This window comes from Panthera pardus, unplaced genomic scaffold, assembly GCF_024362965.1.
Source record: "Panthera pardus isolate Hobbes unplaced genomic scaffold, ASM2436296v1 HiC_scaffold_6, whole genome shotgun sequence".
Taxonomy (NCBI): domain Eukaryota; kingdom Metazoa; phylum Chordata; class Mammalia; order Carnivora; family Felidae; genus Panthera; species Panthera pardus.
Genome location: NW_026526991.1, coordinates 15,449,349 through 15,468,870, shown reverse-complemented (window position 1 = coordinate 15,468,870; position 19,522 = coordinate 15,449,349). Strand labels below are relative to the sequence as shown.

The 19,522-nt window shown below is 34.6% G+C and overlaps 1 protein-coding gene and 1 non-coding gene across 4 annotated transcripts in view; both read right to left on the bottom strand.

Moving 5' to 3' along the window:
• Positions 1 to 19,522, bottom strand: part of CRY1 (cryptochrome circadian regulator 1) — a 93,395-nt gene that overhangs the window by 12,874 nt on the left and 60,999 nt on the right. For all 3 annotated transcript variants that reach the window (XM_053895633.1, XM_019446690.2, XM_019446691.2), the window contains 2 exons: positions 18,515 to 18,623; positions 1,887 to 2,029 (listed from right to left, as the gene is read on the bottom strand). In XM_053895633.1, the coding sequence (XP_053751608.1) occupies positions 1,887 to 2,029; positions 18,515 to 18,623 (252 nt within the window). The remainder of the gene's footprint in view (positions 1 to 1,886; positions 2,030 to 18,514; positions 18,624 to 19,522) is intronic.
• LOC128775106 (5S ribosomal RNA) lies at positions 9,021 to 9,139 on the bottom strand. Its single transcript, XR_008419767.1, has one exon. It is a non-coding gene; the product is annotated as a 5S ribosomal RNA (ribosomal RNA).

The window sequence follows — 19,522 nt, the reverse complement described above, 5'->3', positions numbered from 1 at the left end:
TGATTTTATAACCTGTGACTTTACTGAATTCATTTATCAGTTCTAGTAGTGTTTTGGTGGAGTCCTTAGGGATTTTTATATACAGTATCATGGCATCTACAAATAGTCAAGAGTTTTACTTCTTCTTTACCAATTTGGATGCCTTTTGTTTCTTTATGTTGTCTAATTGCTGTGGCTAGGAATTCCAGTACTATGTTGAATAAAAATGGTGAGAGTGGATATCCTTGTCTTGTTCCTGACTTTAGGGGAAAAGCTCTCAGTTTTTCACAATTAAATATAATGTTGACTGTGAGTTTTTCATACAAGGCTTTATTATGTTGAGATACATTCTCTCTAGACCTACTTTGCAGAAGGTTTTTATCATGAGTGGATGTTGTACTTTGTAAAATGCTTTTTATGCATCTATTAAAATGATCATAATGGTTTTAATCCTTTCTCTTATTGGTGTGATGTATCATGTTGATTTTTTGCGAATACTGAGCCACCCCTGCATCTCTGGAATAAATTGCACTTGATCGTGATGTATGATTTTTTTAATGTATTGCTGAAATTGATTTGCTAATATTTTCTTGAGAATTTCTGCATCTATATTCATGAGAAATATTGGCCTAACGTAGTTCTTTTTTTTTTTTTTTTTTGGTCTTTATCTGGCTTTGGTATCAGGCTGAACTGGCCTCATGGAATGAATTTGGAAGTGAAATTAAGAAAATAATCTCATTTATAATTGCACCAAAAACAATAAGATATATATATATATATATGAGATATATGACTTTTGGCGTAATATCAAATAAGACCCCTGCCTGAATCAAACTACAGTTTTTATACATTTGGAAAAGTAGAACAAAATTAACTAGTTTTTCATGTAACTTATAGAATTAGCTTTATTAACTAGATAAAATGAGTAAAGAACTAAAAAAGTAAAACAATTTAAAAGGTACATAAATTATGAGATTTCAAGTTCAGCACTTGTAAGGATGACAGTATGCCAAAAGTTACTACACTAATGAATCTTATAAACCTTCAAAATTCAAAGAATATAAATACTTTCTAAATTTAAACTTACCACAGAATTTTTTTTGGACAAAGCATCACCAAGAAATGATATTTAAAAAAAAATACACTTTGAGAAATAAGATATTATGCCACATTTTAGAGGACTACAGCTATGCAAAGTAATATTATATACAATTTGCATCTGAAATTAAAATCCAGACGAGGGATACATACATGAGAGGCACCTGGATGGCTCAGTTAGATAAGCATCTGACTCTTGGTTTCAGCTCTGGTCATGCATGGTTCATGGGATCAGGCCCCCCCGGGATTCCTTCTCTCTCTCTCTGCCCCTCCCCTGCTTGCACACTTGTGTAAATGTTCTTTCTAACTCTCTCACAATAAATAAATAAACATTAAAAAAAGATATAAATGCATGAAATAAAATAATTTAAGACAATCATCCTGAACATATCAAAGTGTAGTATAGCTTTATATCATATAAACTATGAGATTAATATTACTAAGAGCCCTGAAAGGCAAGACCACAGGTTGAGTTAGAACAGTCAAGGAAAATTATGTGATACTCATAATAGTTTTGACAGTGAAATTCTGAGTATTTTTGTCTTATGCACTAAATGTGCCTGTAATTTTGGCATCTCTCGAGTAAATAAAAAATCACAGCAGTTAAAAGGCTAAGGACTTAACATACATTCATTTAATTCTCCCACAATTCTATGTGTATGTTGTTATTTTCATTTCACAAACTTAAGTCCCACAGGTTAAAACTTACTGGTCCATGTGCTTAATACCACTGAACTGTATGCTTAAAAATGGTTGAGATAACAAATTTTATGTTATGTATATTCTACCAGAATAAAAGAAAAACTTACTTGTCCAGGTCATATAATGTATGTGAAATTCGTACAATAACTTCTACTCCAGCTTCAGTAGCCAGTTTCTTAATGGCTGCATCTCGTTCCTTTCCAAAGGGCTCAGAATCATACTCAATTGAAAGTTTAGTAATGTTCCATTCCTAAAGTAAGAAAAACGGACAAAAATGTACACAAATTTTAATAATTATTTTTTCTATTACAACAACACATTCTGGAAAAAGTGAAAAGCTCAAACTCTACATATGAAATTACTATACATAAATCAAACTTTGAATATGCAGGAAGAAACCACACAATTTATAAATTCAAAAATATGTTAAGAAATGTATAGTGATTAGATTTCAAGCATTGTACTAGGCATTAGACAATCTAACAATATGCTTAAAACCAGCTTCCTACACTAAATGTGTTTGTATAGCACTCTACTTTTCAAATAATTTACATTTGTTCCTCAAAATAATCCTCAGTTTACCTCTTTGGTTGGTATCTCCATTTGGCAGATAGGATTATCTGCCTAGGATTTAGGTATAGGATTTTATACCTAAAATTTAGGGACTTGCCCATGTTCACAAAGAGCCAGAATACCTGAATTTATGTCTGTTGATTCTAAGAATTGGTCTTTCATAAACCTTTGATAGTTAATATGGTATACACAATGCTTTGCTGAGGTACTCTTCTGTAATTTGTTATTTCTGATTACCAAAAAAATGCTAACTGTGGAGATACAGAGATAGTAATAATAATACCAGATATTTAGTGAGTATCAGGTGCTATATTGATAAGTTATGTACACACCTCCTTATAGTGATTTTCAGTGTGGAGACTGTGACTTCAGGTAATTAACTGATTTCCCCAGCGGGTAGTAGCTTTTCTTTTTAATTCTAAAATCTACTCTGATATATCTTACAAAGAAAAAAAAAATCAACAGCAATTCTACCATTAGTTAACTAATTATATAGTAAACACACTAATTCTCTAAACCTGGACAGTTTAGACAAGGGCTGTTTCCAATGGTGTGATTTAAAAAAAAAAATTGCTACTATAAACCATGCAGTGTCTATCCTTATCTTTATGCGTTCATCTTAAACATTCTGGGGCATTTGTTCTATTTTTCCTAGAAATAGTCCCTTGAAAACCAATGAATGGATAAGGTAAGCACATTTAAAATTTTTATAGACACTCCAAATTTTCCACCAGATATAGTGTACCAATTTACACTCTCATCAGCAGTACACCAAAGTGCTTGCTCCCCATACACTTGCCAATAGCATGTGTTAAAGGTTTAAAAAAAAAAAACAAAAAAAAACTAACACATACACATGGAATAAACAGAAAAATAATTTTTAAAATTTTATTTTCTTGAAAATCTTGAAGAATGCATATCGAGTGGTCAACAGCTTTTACCTTTGAAGAGTAGAATTTAGGAGTGCAAATAAAGTAATTATTTTTTATTTTACACACAGTTGTACTGTTCACATTTGTTAGTACAATCACGTACTGTTTTTGAAATTTAAAAATAAAATTAAAATGAGTAGGAAAGCATTATATTTCTTTGTTTTATGGACAAGAAGTATAAAGTAGCATTTAAAAAACCCAGGATCTAAGGGCGCCTGGGTGGCTCAGTCAGTTAAGCTTCTGACTTCAGCTTGGTCACAATCTCATGGTTGGTGAGTTTGAGCCCTGCATTAGGCTCTCTTCTGTCAGCACAGAGCCTGATTTTGGATCCTCTGTCCCCCTCTCTCTCTGTCCTTCCCTCACGCATGCACACACACATCCACTCTCTCAAAAATAAAATAAATGTTAAAAAAAAAAACCACACATAGGCTCTAAACTCAGACCTCCTGAGTTAAAAGACTGGCTCAACTATTTGCACAAATGGCTAAACTCCTCCTGCCTGCTTCCTCGTTTATAAAATAGGTAGATTGTAAGTAATGTGCTTAGAGTAGCTAGCATATAATAAAAACTATGTATTTGCTACAGTAAAACAAACAAAAAAAAAACATTGTTACTGTTTGCATGACATAATGCAAGTAAATTGTTAAGGACATAATATACAGTAAGTCCTCAATGAATGGCAGCTATTATTACTAGCTATTCGGATATTTCTTCTTTTGTGAGTTGCAGCTTATGTTTGCTTGGTTTTCTATGGCAATGAATTTTTCTCTTTGGACTTGTAAGAGCTCCTTATATTTTAATGATAGCAACCTTTCTCTGCCTTTTACGTTACAACTTTTTTTTTCCTAAGTAGTAGTTAAAAATTCTATGATTTTTTAAATGTTTACTTATTGAGTGAGAGAGAGAACACGAGTAGGAGAGGGGCAGAGAGAGAGAGGGATACAGAGAAGCCCAAGCAGGCTCCATGCTGTCAGTGCTGAGCCTAACATGGTGCTCAATTCCACAAACCATGAGATCATGACCTGAGCCAAAATCAAGAGTCGGACACTTAACCGACTGAGCTATCCAGGCGCCCCTCTATGATTTTTTTATAAATAAGTTTTTAGTTTTTAGATAGATGATAGAGTTTAAGATGACTCAGTAACACTCCCTTCCCTTTTTCCTTGTAAAGGAAGGGAACATAAATCACAGTTAAAGATCAAAATATAGACCACATTACTAGTAAAGAAGAATTGGAGAAAACATACTAGGTTTATGGGCAGGTAAGCTTGAGAATATTTCATCCCTGAATAAAACAGATTTACCCACCCAATGATAAGCAACAGCTTCCCTGCAATGGGGGCTCCCCTATAAAATTTATGACTCAGGAGAAGAGAATAGGATATGTGTTCTTAGCAAATGAAGAAAAGAAAAGGTACAATCTGAGCTATGCTCACCTAGGTCCTTTTACTAAACTCACCAATGAAATCTTTAACTTCTTCTCTGGGGATAAATTAGTGAGTATCTCTCTACAATAAATATGAAAAGATACAGAAGAGAAGGTTCCCCAAACATTAAATGTATTCACTCATACGTCAAATATTATAATTCTTAATACAGGCCAGATATAACACTAGGTCCCTCCTTCCTGGAGCTTACTGAGGAAGATTGATAATCTGGAGATAAATTTAAAAAGTACTAACTATTAGAAAAAAATATAATGCTATGATAGGAAATATGGGGAAGAGGGTAATAAGCTAGTAAGCTAATTATCTACTCTCTTTCCTTCCCAATTACACTGGTTAGCTTTCAGTAAGTGGTAGAAATACATATCCTTGCTTTACTCCTTATCTTAGGCAGAAAGTACTCAATATATCACCATTAAGAATGACATTAGTTATGTTTTCTTATAGACAACCTTTATCAAATTAACACTTACAAATTTTCTATTCCTAGTTTAAAGGTATTTTTAATCACAAATCAATGTTGAATTCTGTCAAATGCTTTTTCTTCATCTATTGAGATAATCATAATATATTTTCCTTTATTCTATTACTAGGAAGAATTATTTTAATTGATTTTTATAATGTTGAACCAGCTTTGTATTCCTGGAATAAACCTCACTGGATCATGATGTAGTATTGTTTAAAAATATTGCTAATTTCAATTTGTTAATATATTATTAAGAATATCTGAGTCTGTTTCTGGGAGACACTTGGCTATCCCCCCCTTTTTTTTCCCTTAAAATCTCTTTATCAGGTTTTGATATTAGAGTATGGTATTAGAATTATGCTGGTCTCATAAAACAAATGTTTTGGGGGAGTGTTCCCAACATTTCCCCATATTTTCTGAGAAGTACTGTAAAATTGGTATGATTTCTTTCTCAAATACATGATAGAATTCACAATTAAAGCCATTCTGGGCCTGCAGTTTTATTTATGGAAAGGTTTTCCATTATAAATTCAAGTTCTTTAAGAGATAAAGGACTATTCACTTTTCCTTTTTTTTCTTTTTCTGAGAATTCTGTAACTCGTACTTTCAAGAAATTTTTCATCTTGGTTGTCTAATTTATTGGCATCATGTTTACATCCTTTATAATACTTTTGAAGTTTAGAGAATCTCTAGTGATAGCCCCCTTTTTTATTCCTGATAAAGAATGATAGAAATGCTATGATAGAAATTTTCTCCCTTTTTCACCCTGATCAATATTGCTAGAAGTTTATCAATTCAATCTTTTCAAGATCCAGTTTTTGGCTTTGTTGACTGAATCATTCAGGATTCAGTCGAGAAACAGACAACAGCAGCAATCTGAACAGGGAACATTTAATATGAAGAATATTAGTAAGTAAAAGGTGGTCAACAATGACAAGGAGTGAAAGAGGAGTTAAAGCTACACTATCCAATATGGTAGATAGCCACTACCCACAGAAGTGGCTTCTGAGCACTTGAAATGTAGCTAACTGGAACAGAGATGTGCTGTAAACATAAAATATACACTGAATTTCAAAGACTTCATATGAAAAAAAGGTTAAAATAGCTTAAAATTTTAATACTCATTTTATATTAAAAGGATATTTTAGATATACTGGGTTAAATAAAATATATTATTAAAATTAACTCTGGGCACCTGAGTGGCTCAGTCAGTTGAGCATTTGACTCTTGGTTTTGGCTCAGGTCATGATCCCAGGATCATGGGACTGAGCCTTGCATCAGGCTCTGCACTGAGTATGGAGCCTGCTTAAAAGATTCTCTCCCCCTCTGCCCCCTCCCCTGCTCACGCTAAAAATTAAAATAATAATAATAAATAAAATTAACTTTATCTGTTTCTTTTTACTTTTTTTAATGTGGCTATTAGAAAATTTAAAATTATGTATGTGGCTTCTGTTGGATAGTACTTGTCTAAGGTGTCCAAAATTAGCAATTGCACAACACAGCCACCACCACTAAATGGAGAGAAAATAAGTAAATAATGAATTAAGAACTCAGAAGAAAAGAACCGTCCACTGAGACTCCCACCTTAATGCATGGATCTTGCTGCCACAGTAACACAAAACCTTCCCTGTAGAGAATGAACTTGCTAAAGGGCAAGGCCAGACCTGGTTAATAGTAAGCTGGGTGGTTGAGAAACTTCCTACACAGGGGTCTGGGTGAAATGCAGCTGGTCTGTGGAAGTGGCCTATCAGGGGCAGGGAAATTTACCAGAGGGTGTGGGTAAGCTGGGGCTTGCTCAGGAGGGAGGCTGAGGTAAAGACTACTGGGCCTCCCATATGCTCAACTGCTAGCTAATGTGGCAGGAAAAACACACAAGACTACCAATAAGGAAAACCCTTTCTCTCCTACTATGACTTGGCAGAGAACCACCAACAATATCTATTGAGGAATTCTAGTATCAAGCCAGCTGGCAAAGGAAAAATGTTTACAGCATCCAGCTTCACTATCACATAGCAGGACTTAGAAGGGTGAATTAGAGCTGACAGACAATAAATTAATTATCGCACATTTATTTTCTCTATTGTTTTTCTGTTTCACTGATTTCCATTCCTCTGTTTACTATTTCCTTTCTTCTACTTACTATACTATAGGTTTAATTTGTTCTTTTTCTACTTTTTAAGGTGGAAGCTTAGTTCTTTGATTCCTTCTTTCCTAACGGAGTACTGAAAGCTACTAATTTTCCTCTAAGCACTGCTGTAGCTGAATCCCATAAATGTTTGGTTTTTTAATGACAAGTTGAATTTTAATATTTTAAAGAAATTATCCTAATATTAAGACTATTTTTAACTGAAGTGGTGAATCTCATGAATTTTTATATATTTTTACATTATCAGTTATAAATATTTATGATTTTTTTCTATTCATTTTAATTTAATTCTATTGAAGCCAAAGAATACATTGTATAGAATGTCAATCTTTTGAAATTTATTGGTACCCATTTTGTGGCTAAGCATATGGTCTCTCTTGGTGAATATTTCATATGTGCTAAAAAAGAATATATTTTCTATAGCTTTGGGGTATAGTGTTCTGCAAATATCAGTATACCAAATCAGTTGATAGCATTATTCATATCATCTATATCTTTATTAATTTTTGTATATTCTATCAATAACTGAGAGTTTATCAGTTTGAGATTCATATGTTTTTATGCTGTTACCTGGTACATGTACACTTATAATAGTTATACCCTCTTGATGTAAGATTACTCTTAATTTTGCCTTGAATTCTACTTTCTTATGCTGTTTGCAAAGCACATCTTTTCCAGTTGTTTTTATTTCAAACTGTTTATTCATTAAAAATTTTTGAGTATAGTTGATACACAATGGTACATTAGTTTCAGATGTACAACACTGTGATTCAAATTCTCTATAGACTATGCTATCCTCACCACAAATATGGCTACTATCTGTCACCATAAAACGCTATTACAATATCACGGACTATATTCATTATGCTGTGCCTTTTATTCCTGTGACTTATTTATTCCATAACTGGAAACCTCTATCTCCTGTTTCTTCATATTTTTAAAATGTCCCATCAGCATCTAGTTGGTTCTTGCTTTTTATTCTGTGCCTTTTAAATGGAGAGTTTAAACTATTTACACTGAATACAACTGGCATAGTTGAGCTTAAATTTATCTACCTGCTTTCATGTGAATGAGTCAAATATTTTTTGTATCCCATTTTAAATTCCTCTATTGAATTTTCTGAAGTAGCTGTTCATGTTATTTTAGATCATAATGTGCATTCTTACCACTGTCTACCTTCATATCATATATTACTATTGAATAATGTAAGAACTTATATATACTTATATTTATGTACCTCCCATCTTGTGTGATCCTGTTATAAATTTTATTTCTATATATGTTATAAGCCCCTTAATATTGGTATTACCTCCTATAATTTACTATTAGTTGTTTTTAACCTGTCAACAGTCTTTTAAAGAAAATAGGATATATAAATATACATAACTAAAAATAACAAAAAAGTTATTTTATATTTACCCATATATTTAGTGCTTTCTTCTTTTTTGCAGATCCTATCTTTCATTCAGAATGATTTCCTTTCACCTAGCAGAACTTCTTTTAGTATTTCTTACAGTATAGATCTTTTGGATATGAATTATTCTATTTTTGACTGTCTGAAAATGCCTTCATTTTACTTTCTTTTTAAATTTAAATTTATCTGTTTATCTTCTTTCTTTCTTCCTATCTATCTATCTATCTATCTATCTATCTATCTATCTATCTATCTACCTATCTATCGCCTACAGCACCTGGTATTCCCAGGTGGTCTCCCATCCAAGTACTAACCAGGCCCAACCCTGCTTGGCTTCTGGGTTCAGATGAGATTGGGTGTATTCAGGGTGGTATGGCCATAGACTACCTTCTTTTTTTAAATGAATATTTTTGCTACGTTAACAAAGTTGTTTGTAGTTCTTTAAAGATGTCATTCGATTGCCTTCTGGACTCAACTGTTTCTAATAAAAAGCCACCAACATTCTTATTGTGGTTCCTTGAATATGTCTTTTCTCTTCTGGTTGCTTATAAAATTTCTATCTTTGGCTTTTAGTTAATTGACCATGAGGTGGCAAGATGTAGTTTTCTTTATATTTATGCTCTTTAGGGTTTTTTGAGTTCTTGACACTGTGGGTTGATATCTTTCATCAATTTTAGAAAATGGTCAACCATTATCTCTTCAAACATTTTTTTTTCTTGTCCCAAACCTCTTTCCCCTTATTTTCTAGGTCTGCAGTTATACATATGTCAGGCCATTTACTATTGTTTCACAGACTGTTCTCTTTTTAAAGACTTCCTTCTCTTTGTGCTTCAGTTGAGATAATTTCAATTGCCCATCTTCTTTTTTTATTTTTATTTTTTTAATATTAAATATACTTTCTTGTCAAATTGGTTTCCACACAACAACCCAGTGTTCATCCTGACAGGTGCCCTCCTCAATGCCCATCACTCACTTTCCCCTCTCCCCCACCCCCCATCAACCCTCAGTTTGTTCTCAGTATTGAAGAGTCTCTTATGGTTTGCCTCCCTCCCTCTCTGTAACTTTTTTTTCCCCTTCCCCTCCCCCATGGTCTTCTGTTAAGTTTCTCAGGATCCACATAAGAGTGGAAACATATAGTATCTGTCTTTCTCTGCCTGACTTATTTCACTTAGCACAATACCCTCCAGTTCCATCCATGTTGCTACAAATGGCCAGATTTCATTCTTTCTCATTGCCAAGTAGTATTCCATTGTATATATAAACCACATCTTCTTTATTCGTTTGTCAGTTTATGGACATTTAGACTCTTTACATAATTTGGCTATTATTGAAAGTGCTGTTATAAACATTGGGGTACAAGGGCCCCTATGCATCAGCACTCCTGTATCGCTTGGGTAAATTTCTAGCAGTGCTATTGCTGGGTCATAGGGTAGATCTAGTTTTAATTTTTTGAGGAACCTCCACACTGTTTTCCAGAGTGGCTGCACCAGTTTGCATTCCCACCAACAGTGCAAGAGGGTTCCCGTTTCTCCACATCCTCTCCAGCATCTATAGTCTCCCAATTTGTTCATTTTAGCCACTCTGACCAGTGTGAGGTGGTATCTCAGTGTGGTTTTGATTTGAATTTCCTTGATGAGGAGTGACGCTGAGCATCTTTTCATATGTCTGTTGGCCATCTGGATGTCTTCTTTAGAAAAGTGTCTATTCATGTCTTCTGCCCATTTCTTCACTGGATTATTTGTTTTTCGGGTGTGGAATCTGGTGAGTTCTTTATAGATTTTGGATCCTAGCCCTTTGTCCGATATGTCATTTGCAAATATCTTTTCCCTTTCCGTCGGTTGCCTTTTAGTTTTGTGGATTGTTTCCTTTGCAGTGCAGAACCTTTTTATCTTGATGAGGTCCCAACAGTTCATTTTTGCTTTTAATTCCCTTGCCTTTGGAGATGTGTCAAGTAAGAAATTGCTGCGGCTGAGGTCAAAGAGGTTTTTTTCCTGCTCTCTCCTCTAGGGTTTTAATGGTTTCCTGCCTCACATTCAGGTCCTTCATCCATTTTGGGTTTATTTTTGTGTCCATTGCCCATCTTCAAGTTCACTGATCCTTTGTTCTGCTTTGTCCAATCTGTATTAAGCCCACTGAATGAATTCTTCATTTCCTTCTTTTTAATAGTTTCCACTTTTATACTGAAATTATCACCTAATCACATTTTTCACCTTCGACTAGATTCTTCAAATCTATAGCATAATTATTGCAAAGTCCTTAATTCTAATCCCAACATTTGCATCAACTGTGGGGCTATTTCTGCTTTTTCTTTTTTTTTCATTTTACGTGATTGCAAGTCACGTTTTCCTGCTCCATCATATGTCTCATAAGTTGATTGTATGACAATGGTATAAAGAATAGAGATGGAATAAATAATATTTATCTCTAGAAAATTGCATAGTCTTGGCTCTGACTGCTAGAAGTTGAATTACTATCATCTGTAATTGAGGTGGGTCTTGGCTTTGTTGCTACTTTAGTTAAATTCCTTCCATTCACCACTGGGTTCAAATATTTTAAGGGTAGGAGCCAAACTTCTTCAACAGGGCTTGGAATTTGAGTATGGAAAAGATTCTAGATGTCTCTCTCTGCTTGACAACCCAGTCAATAGCTTTACAAACTGTACACTTCTCTCTACCTTGTTGTCTACCCATCAGTCTTATGGTTGCTGCAGAGTTCTCTTTGCTTTTCAGCTGTGCTCCCTAATTTTCTATTCCTCTGGAGACATCTTTCTAGCCTGCTGTCCTGTCCCCAGCTTCAGTGGACTGCTACTTTGCACTAAGTGAATGCCCAGTAGCACTTCAAGAGGAATCTCTCTCAGCTCTTCTGCTTTGCTTTAGCCTTTGGTATATTGCCACTGGTATTCCACAAAAGCACTGTAGAGAGTGAGTGTGAACTTGCTCTGTAATTTGGGTTTCTTGGGATTCTAACCTGCCATGTCAGTCCATATATGACCACAAAAGCTAGGTAAAATTTCTACTGATTTCTTTTTACTCTCAACTACAGTGGATTCCCTTTTCTTTCTGCTGTGCCACCAGGAATATAGCCATGAGTCTCTTCTTTCCTACGAAAGGCTCATTGCTTTATGGAAGTTAGTTTATTTAGGTTTCTTTGTGTCCTCAACTCTCTAGTAGGTTAAAAAAAAAAACACCCATGATTTTGTGACATATTCACTTTCTTCTCATTGTTAAGATGAGACAGTAGATTAAGCAACATCTTTATGGATATGTCTCCTCAGGCAAGGGAAACAAAAGCAAATTAAAGTATAAGGAGTACACCAAAATAAAAAGCTTTTGCACAGCGAAGGAAACCAACAAAACAAAAAGGCAACCTATCGAATGAAAGAAGATACTTGCAAATGATATATCAATTTGATAAGGGGTTAGTATCCAAAATATGTAAAGAATTTATACAACTCAATACCAAAAACGCCCCTAAAATCTGATTAAATAAAAACTTAATTTTTATTAATTCAGGTTAATTTATAATTTAATGATAATAAATAAAATTACAATAAATTTAATTTTTACATTCATTTGTAATTACATGTAATTAAATAAAGTTGATTTATTATAAATTATAGTAATTTAATTAAATAATTCAGGTCAGGGGACCTAAACAGACATTTTTTTCAAAGAAGACATATAGATGGCCAACATACAAAACAAGATGCTCAACATCACTCATTCCAGGCAGAATAGCTAGTCTTAAAAAGCCAAGAAGGGCACCTAGGTGGCTCAGTCGGTTGAGTGTCCGATTCTAGGATTCAACTTAGGTTATGAGCTCAGAGTCGTGGGAGAGAGCCCAGCATCAGGCTCTGTGCTGACTCTCTCTCTCCCTCTCTCTCTCTGCCCCTCCCCAACAAAATAAATAAGTAAACATTAAAAAAATAAATAAAAAATAAATTTTTATTTAGACAAGAGATAACAAGTGTTGGCAAGAGTATGGAGAAAAGGGAACTCTCATGCAATGTTGGTGAGAAGGTACACTGGTGCAGCTACTGTGGAAAACAATATGGAGGGTCCTCATAAATTAAAAATAGAAATACCATATGACCCAGTAATTCCACGACTGGGTATTTACCCAAAGAAAATGAAAACACTAATTCAAAAGATATATGTACCTCTATGTTTTCTGCAGCATTATTTATAATAGTCAAGATTTGGAAGCAACTTAAGTGTCCATTTATAGATGGAGAAAGAAGATGTAGTACATATACACAATGGAATATTACTCAGTCACAAAAAAGAATGAAATCTTGCCATTTACAACAACATGGATGGACCTAGCAGGTATTATCCTAAGTGAAATAAATCAGAGAAAGACAAATATCATATGATTTCACTTACATGTGGAATCTGAAAAACGAAACAAATGAACAAACAAACCAAACAGACTCTTAAATACAGAGGACAAACTAATGGTTGCCAGAGGGGATGCAGGTGAGGAGATGGTCAAAATAAATGAGGGGGATTAAGAGGTACAAACTTCTAGTTACAAAATAAAAGTCATGGAGATGAAAAGTACAGCATAGGGAATACTGTCAATATTTTAATAACATTGAATGGTGACAGATGGTGACCACTTCTGATGAGTACTAATGTCTAGAATTGTTGAGTCAATATGCTGTATATCTGAAATATAACATTATATCTCAATCATATGTCAATAATAAAGAAAAAAGAAAAAAAAAGAAGATGTAAGTGAAATCATGTCACTCATCTACTCAAAAATTTCCATGGCATCCCATTTCACTCAGAGTGACAGCCAAACCCCTAAACATGGTCCATAAAGAAAGCCCTGTGATCTGGCTCCTTGAAACCTCTCTGACCTCCTCTTTCCTTTTCACTCACTGTGTGTTTCTAGCTACGCTGGCCTTCTTGCTGTTCCTAAACAAGTCACAGCACGCTTCCACGTCAGGGCCTTTGTAACTGCTATTCCCTCTGCCTGCATCATTATTTCCCCATGTTGCAGTTATCTCAGTAGCTCAAAATGATTGATTCTCACAAGACTGTCAGTTAACTAGATGGTGGTTCTGTTGGTCTCACCTGGGCTCACTCATGAGCTTGCAATGAGCTGACAACTTGGTGGGGGCTGGAAGATCTGAGATAATCTCTCTCATACATCTCAGACCATGGTGCTGGCTCATGACTGGTCCTCTATTTCTACATGGTCTCCCATAATTTGATATTCTAGCCCATATTCCCAGCACAATACAAGGAGCATTCTAAAAGGGCAAAGTAGAAGCTTCAAGGTTGCTTGAGGCTTAGGGTTTGGAATTCAATGTCTCCCTTGGCAGTTGGCCAAAGTTACATAGCCAAACCAGATTTAAGGGAGTGGGAAAATAAACTCTACCTTTTGATGGAAGAAGGTGCAAAATGTTGTGGATTGACAATGCCACACCCTAGATATTTGCATGGCTTAGTCCCTTCACATGATTTGCTCATATGTCATCTTAGAAGGGAGGCCTTCTATGATTTCATATAATTACCCTTCACTCACCTTGGCACTTAATATCCCACACTTTATTTTAGCACCTATCACTGCCTGACATTGCATATTTACTTGTTTATTATCTGCCTCCTTCCTACTATCATATAAGCTCCATGAAGGTAGAAACATCTTCTGTTTGGTTCACTAGTATACCCTCAGCACCTTGAACTCTGCCTTGTAATAGCAGACAAGCAATATCTATTGAATGAATTGTCCTATTCAAATGAGCATGTACCATAAAATAATAAAGAATCCAAAATAACTCAAAATGCATGAATTTTATGTATGTGAAATGTTAGTAGCTTTAGATGTTCTTCTTTGATTTATTCTATGATTTTGGACAAAACATTTTGTTATGCTTCAATGAGTCCACCTATAAAGACTTTAGCCACATGTCCCTGTTTCTTGGATATAATGAGAATGTTTTAAACCAACTCTTTAAGTTCTTCATTAAAAGTTCCTGCTGGGCCTAGAATGTACAAGGTCTTGGTAACTTACCATTCTGGCACCAAATGTGGAAGATGCAAGATTTAACTGCATAATAATAATTGATACAAGATTCATATGATTAATAGTGTTATCCTAGTTTTGCCTACATTAGTGTCTAAGTTTCTTCATCATTTCTTCAAAACATGAAAGAAAAAAGTTAAAAAAAAAGTCCTATATAAAGTCAAAATTTAACTGGGAAAAATCCTAAGTAGAAAACACATCAGAAAACACAACAGTTTATCACACATATATGTGTGTATAAAAATTCCCTGACCCCATCCCTAAATCTATTCAATATAAATAGAATGAATGCTATAAAGAGAAGATACACAGCAGACATCAGTACTGAGCCACTGTCACCATACAAACCAACTAAAGTACTACTACCAGGTCTAAAACAGTTTTACCTCCCATGTAGGAAATAGGATTACTTACCTACTAAAAATTCTATCTTCTGTACTAGAAAAAAACCAGAGACAATAATATAAATGAGTCAGCTGGTTATGGACAAAAGAGTCTTTCCCCTCAGAGAAACAGGGTGTGAGGGTGGGGAGTGGGAAGGAGACCTGCTTTTTACTGCATAACCTTTTAGGCTTTTTTTTTTTTTTTTTTTTTAAACACATGCATGTAGTGCCTCTAAAAAAAAGTAAAAGTAAGAACATCAACGCAATCAAAAAGGAATTCCCTCTATGGCTCTAGACAGTGTATACTCTGAAAGGAAGTTTCCATAAGTGGTATTTTATACAAACTACTGTATGTAGCCCAAGGAACAACCTGAATAAAACAGTAAGCATCTATGCATGTGTGTGTGTTCATGTATCTGTATTTTATGGCCCATGCAGAAACCACTGTTTCTCTGCCAGTGTTCATCACAACAAGTGCACTCCTTAATCCCCATCACCGATTTCACCCATTCCCCCACCTCTGTCTCCTCTGGTAACCATCAGTTTGTTCCCTACTGTTAAGAGTCTGTTTCTTGATCTGTCTCTCTCTCTTTTTTCCCCTTGGCTTATTTGTTTTTTAAATTCCACATGAGTGACATCATATGATATTTGCCTTTCTCTGACTTATTTTGCTTAGCATTATACTCTCTGACTCCATCCATTTGTTGGAAATGGCAAGATTTCATTTTTATGTCCATCTATCAATGGACACTTGGGTTGCTTCCATAGCTTAGCTAGTGTAAATAATGTTGCTATAAATGTAGAGGTACATGTATCCCTTTGACTTAGTGTTTTTGTATTTTGGGGATAAATACCCAAGTAGTACAATTACTGGATCATAGGGTAGTTCTGAGGAACCTCCATACTGTTTTCCACAGTGGCTACACTAGCTTGCCTTCCTACCAACAGTGCAAGAGGGTTTCCTTTTCTCCATATCTTTAAACACTTATTGTTTAAGTTTCGTTATTTTTGCAAGTAAAATCATCTTAGGATTCAGTTTACTTATACCACATGGATTTAGAGATACACACATTTTATACTCATGAGTTGCTGATAAACTATTACCATTGTTTCTGATATTCTTTCTACCCACAACTCTTCCATGTACCTAGGTTAAATTCTGACTCCAAGTAGCCACAGTAGTAAAACATACTTTAATAAAGTAAATTTTCAGTAGCCAGAACTGCTGCATTAGCCAAATCCTAAACATTAAAGGTTTCTTTCATACCAATGAAAAAGACCAAGTAGTGTTGATTTGATTCCCAACACTGGGGACATTTTCACTCAGGGAAAGGAACTGTTCTCATCTGTATTAGAAACAGGCACATTACTATTAAAATTTTTTGATGAATCAAACAGCTGCAAAAAAAAAAAAACCAAAAAGCAGATATACATTAGGAATCCTAATGGTATAAATAGGAAGGGATGGACAAAAAAAAGATAGCCAAGAAAACAACTTCTGGTCTGAGCACTACTACCATAAGCTAGCTGCATGACCTTAGTCAACTCATTTAATCTCTCTAGGACTAATGTTTTCATTAGGGGAAAAAAGGCAAAGTAAGACTAGGAGATTTAAGATTTTACCAAGTTAAAAAACTCTGCCATGAAACTACAGTTTTGTATTATTAGTAGCATGTTGTTCATTATAGCCCTTTGACCCAGAAAGTCCTCTTCTAAGAATTATCCCAAAAATGTATGAGCACATGTGAGCAAAGATATATATTTGGACAAGGATGTTCACTGACAGCATTATTTGTATTAGCAAAGGCCTGTGGAAAATGACTAATGTTCAGTAGAAAGCTTGTTAAAAAAAATCACAGCATACCTACACAATGGAACACTATGAAGCCATTTAAAAGACTGAGGAAACAACAGGAAACAATCTCCAAAACACATGGCTATGTGAATAAAGCTTGGCACAGGTGGTGTAAAATATAGTGTGTTCTTATCTTGGTTTTAAAAAGCGGGGGGTGGGGGGGGGTGGTAACATACACACAGCTACAGATCTCTCTTTATATTATTTATATATATATATATATACACACACATACACACATAACCACCTGACATATACATTCTTATTAATATAAAAAATATTTCCAATGACTACAAAAGAAGCTGGTAGTAGTTGTTGCTTCTAGGAGGGAAACTAGCAGTTTAAGGTAGAAGAAAGATTTAAATGTTCATTGTAAACCAAATTTTTCACTGATTTTACCATTTGTAACTTTTATTAAATAAAATAATCCCCCCAATTTTTTAAAATTTACATCCAAGTTAGTTAGCATATAGTGCAATGATTTCAGAAGTAGAAGAAGAATCATCCCCTGCATATAACACCCAGTGCACATCCCAACAAATGTCCTCCTTAATGTCCCTTGCCCATTTAGCCCATGCTCCCACCCACAACCCCTCCAGCAACCCTCAGATTGTTCTCTATATTTAAGAGTCTCTTTATGTTTTGTCCCCTTCCCTGTTTTTATATTATTTTTGCTTTCCTTACCTTACGTTCATCTGTTTTGTATCTTAAATTCCACATATGAGTGATCATATGATATTTGTCTTTCTCTAATTTCACTTAGCATAATACATTCTTTTTTTTTTTTTTTTTTTTTTTTTTTTTTCAACATTTTTAATTTATTTTTGGGACAGAGAGAGACAGAGCATGAACGGGGGAGGGGCAGAGAGAGAGGGAGACACAGAATCGGAAACAGGCTCCAGGCTCCGAGCCATCAGCCCAGAGCCTGACGCGGGGCTCGAACTCACGGACCGCGAGATCGTGACCTGGCTGAAGTCGGACGCTTAACCGACTGCGCCACCCAGGCGCCCCTAGCATAATACATTCTAATTCCACCCACATTGTTGCAAATGGCCAGATTTCATTCTTTTTGATTGCCAATGTGTATATATACCACATCTTCTTTATCCATTCATCCATCGATGGACATTTGGGCTCTTTCCATACTTTGGCTATTGTCGATAGTGCTGCTATAAACATTGGGGTGCATGTACCCCTTCAAAATAGCACACCTGTATACTTTGGATAAATACCTAGTAGTGCAATTGCTGGGTCATAGGGTAGTTCTATCTTTAATTTTTTTGAGGAACCTCCATACTGTTTTGCAGAGTGGCTGCACCAGTTTGCATTCCCATCAGCAGTGCAAAATAAAGAACCCACAAAATTTTTATTTAAAAATACTTATATTTCCTATATTTTAAATTACCTCAAGTACCTTATTTATCAAACATGTGTCTTCTCTGACAAAAGATTATTATTCTATGCAAAAATTTTTCAGATTACCTTAAAAAGCCTGGGAAACACATCTGCTGGCTGTCCACGGATCACAAACAGACGAGAGTTTAATTTTCGCAGATTGGCATCAAGGTCTTCTAGACACTGAAGCAAAAACCTACAGAGAAAATATTAAAATTCTTAAACATATATATTTAGAAGATATAAAGTAGTGCAAAATCATGTTATTCTAAAACTTGACGTGCTAACCCCATAATTTTATTACTTCCTATCATCTTATTACTTCTAATTGATCTGTAAATTACTGTTTCCGGAAATCATACTTAAAAATTTTAAATTACATGAGGTTCTCAGTATTTTAATAAAATTCCTCAATTAAGTAACTTCCATTAAATAACAGTGATTGAATGTTAGCAAAGTTTAAGTTGTAAACATAAAAATTATACAAATAAAGGAATTAAATGAATTGATTTCACTGTTTCATTGATGAAAAGAATTCAAGTTCAAATAGAAAAGCCACCTTGAAAAATCTAGAACATTTCTCTATTGGAAACAAAATGGAAATATCCTATTTAATCACTCTGAGCAAGTGAGTAATTTAAGAATTTGAGTAATATTAAGGGATACTGTAATCATCTAAGAGAGAAAGAAAACATAATGCCCATTTTCAAGTTTCTTATCTAATTAAAGAAACTGATAATAAACAGATGTTAAATTATGTGGCATTAACTCTGAGTGTAGAGAATGCCAGGTTAATTAAAAAAAGAAAAATTCCATGAGGCAGGTGGAGCTATAGATTTTTCTCAATGAAATAAGTACCAACAAAGCTTACACATGATAGATATGCTGGGAAATTCTGGGGCAGTAGCAGAAGACTGCTTACTACGCATCTTTTAGTGTGAAGAAATGGGGCAGTCTAGCAAATTTGAAAGAGATGTCACTCCTGGAAAATTCAACCTCATTGTTTACCTCATGTTAATGTCTCTAACATTTCACTTAGATTCTATTCCTCTCTCCTGGACACTTCTTATTTTCTCTTCACTCTGCTTCTTTTAT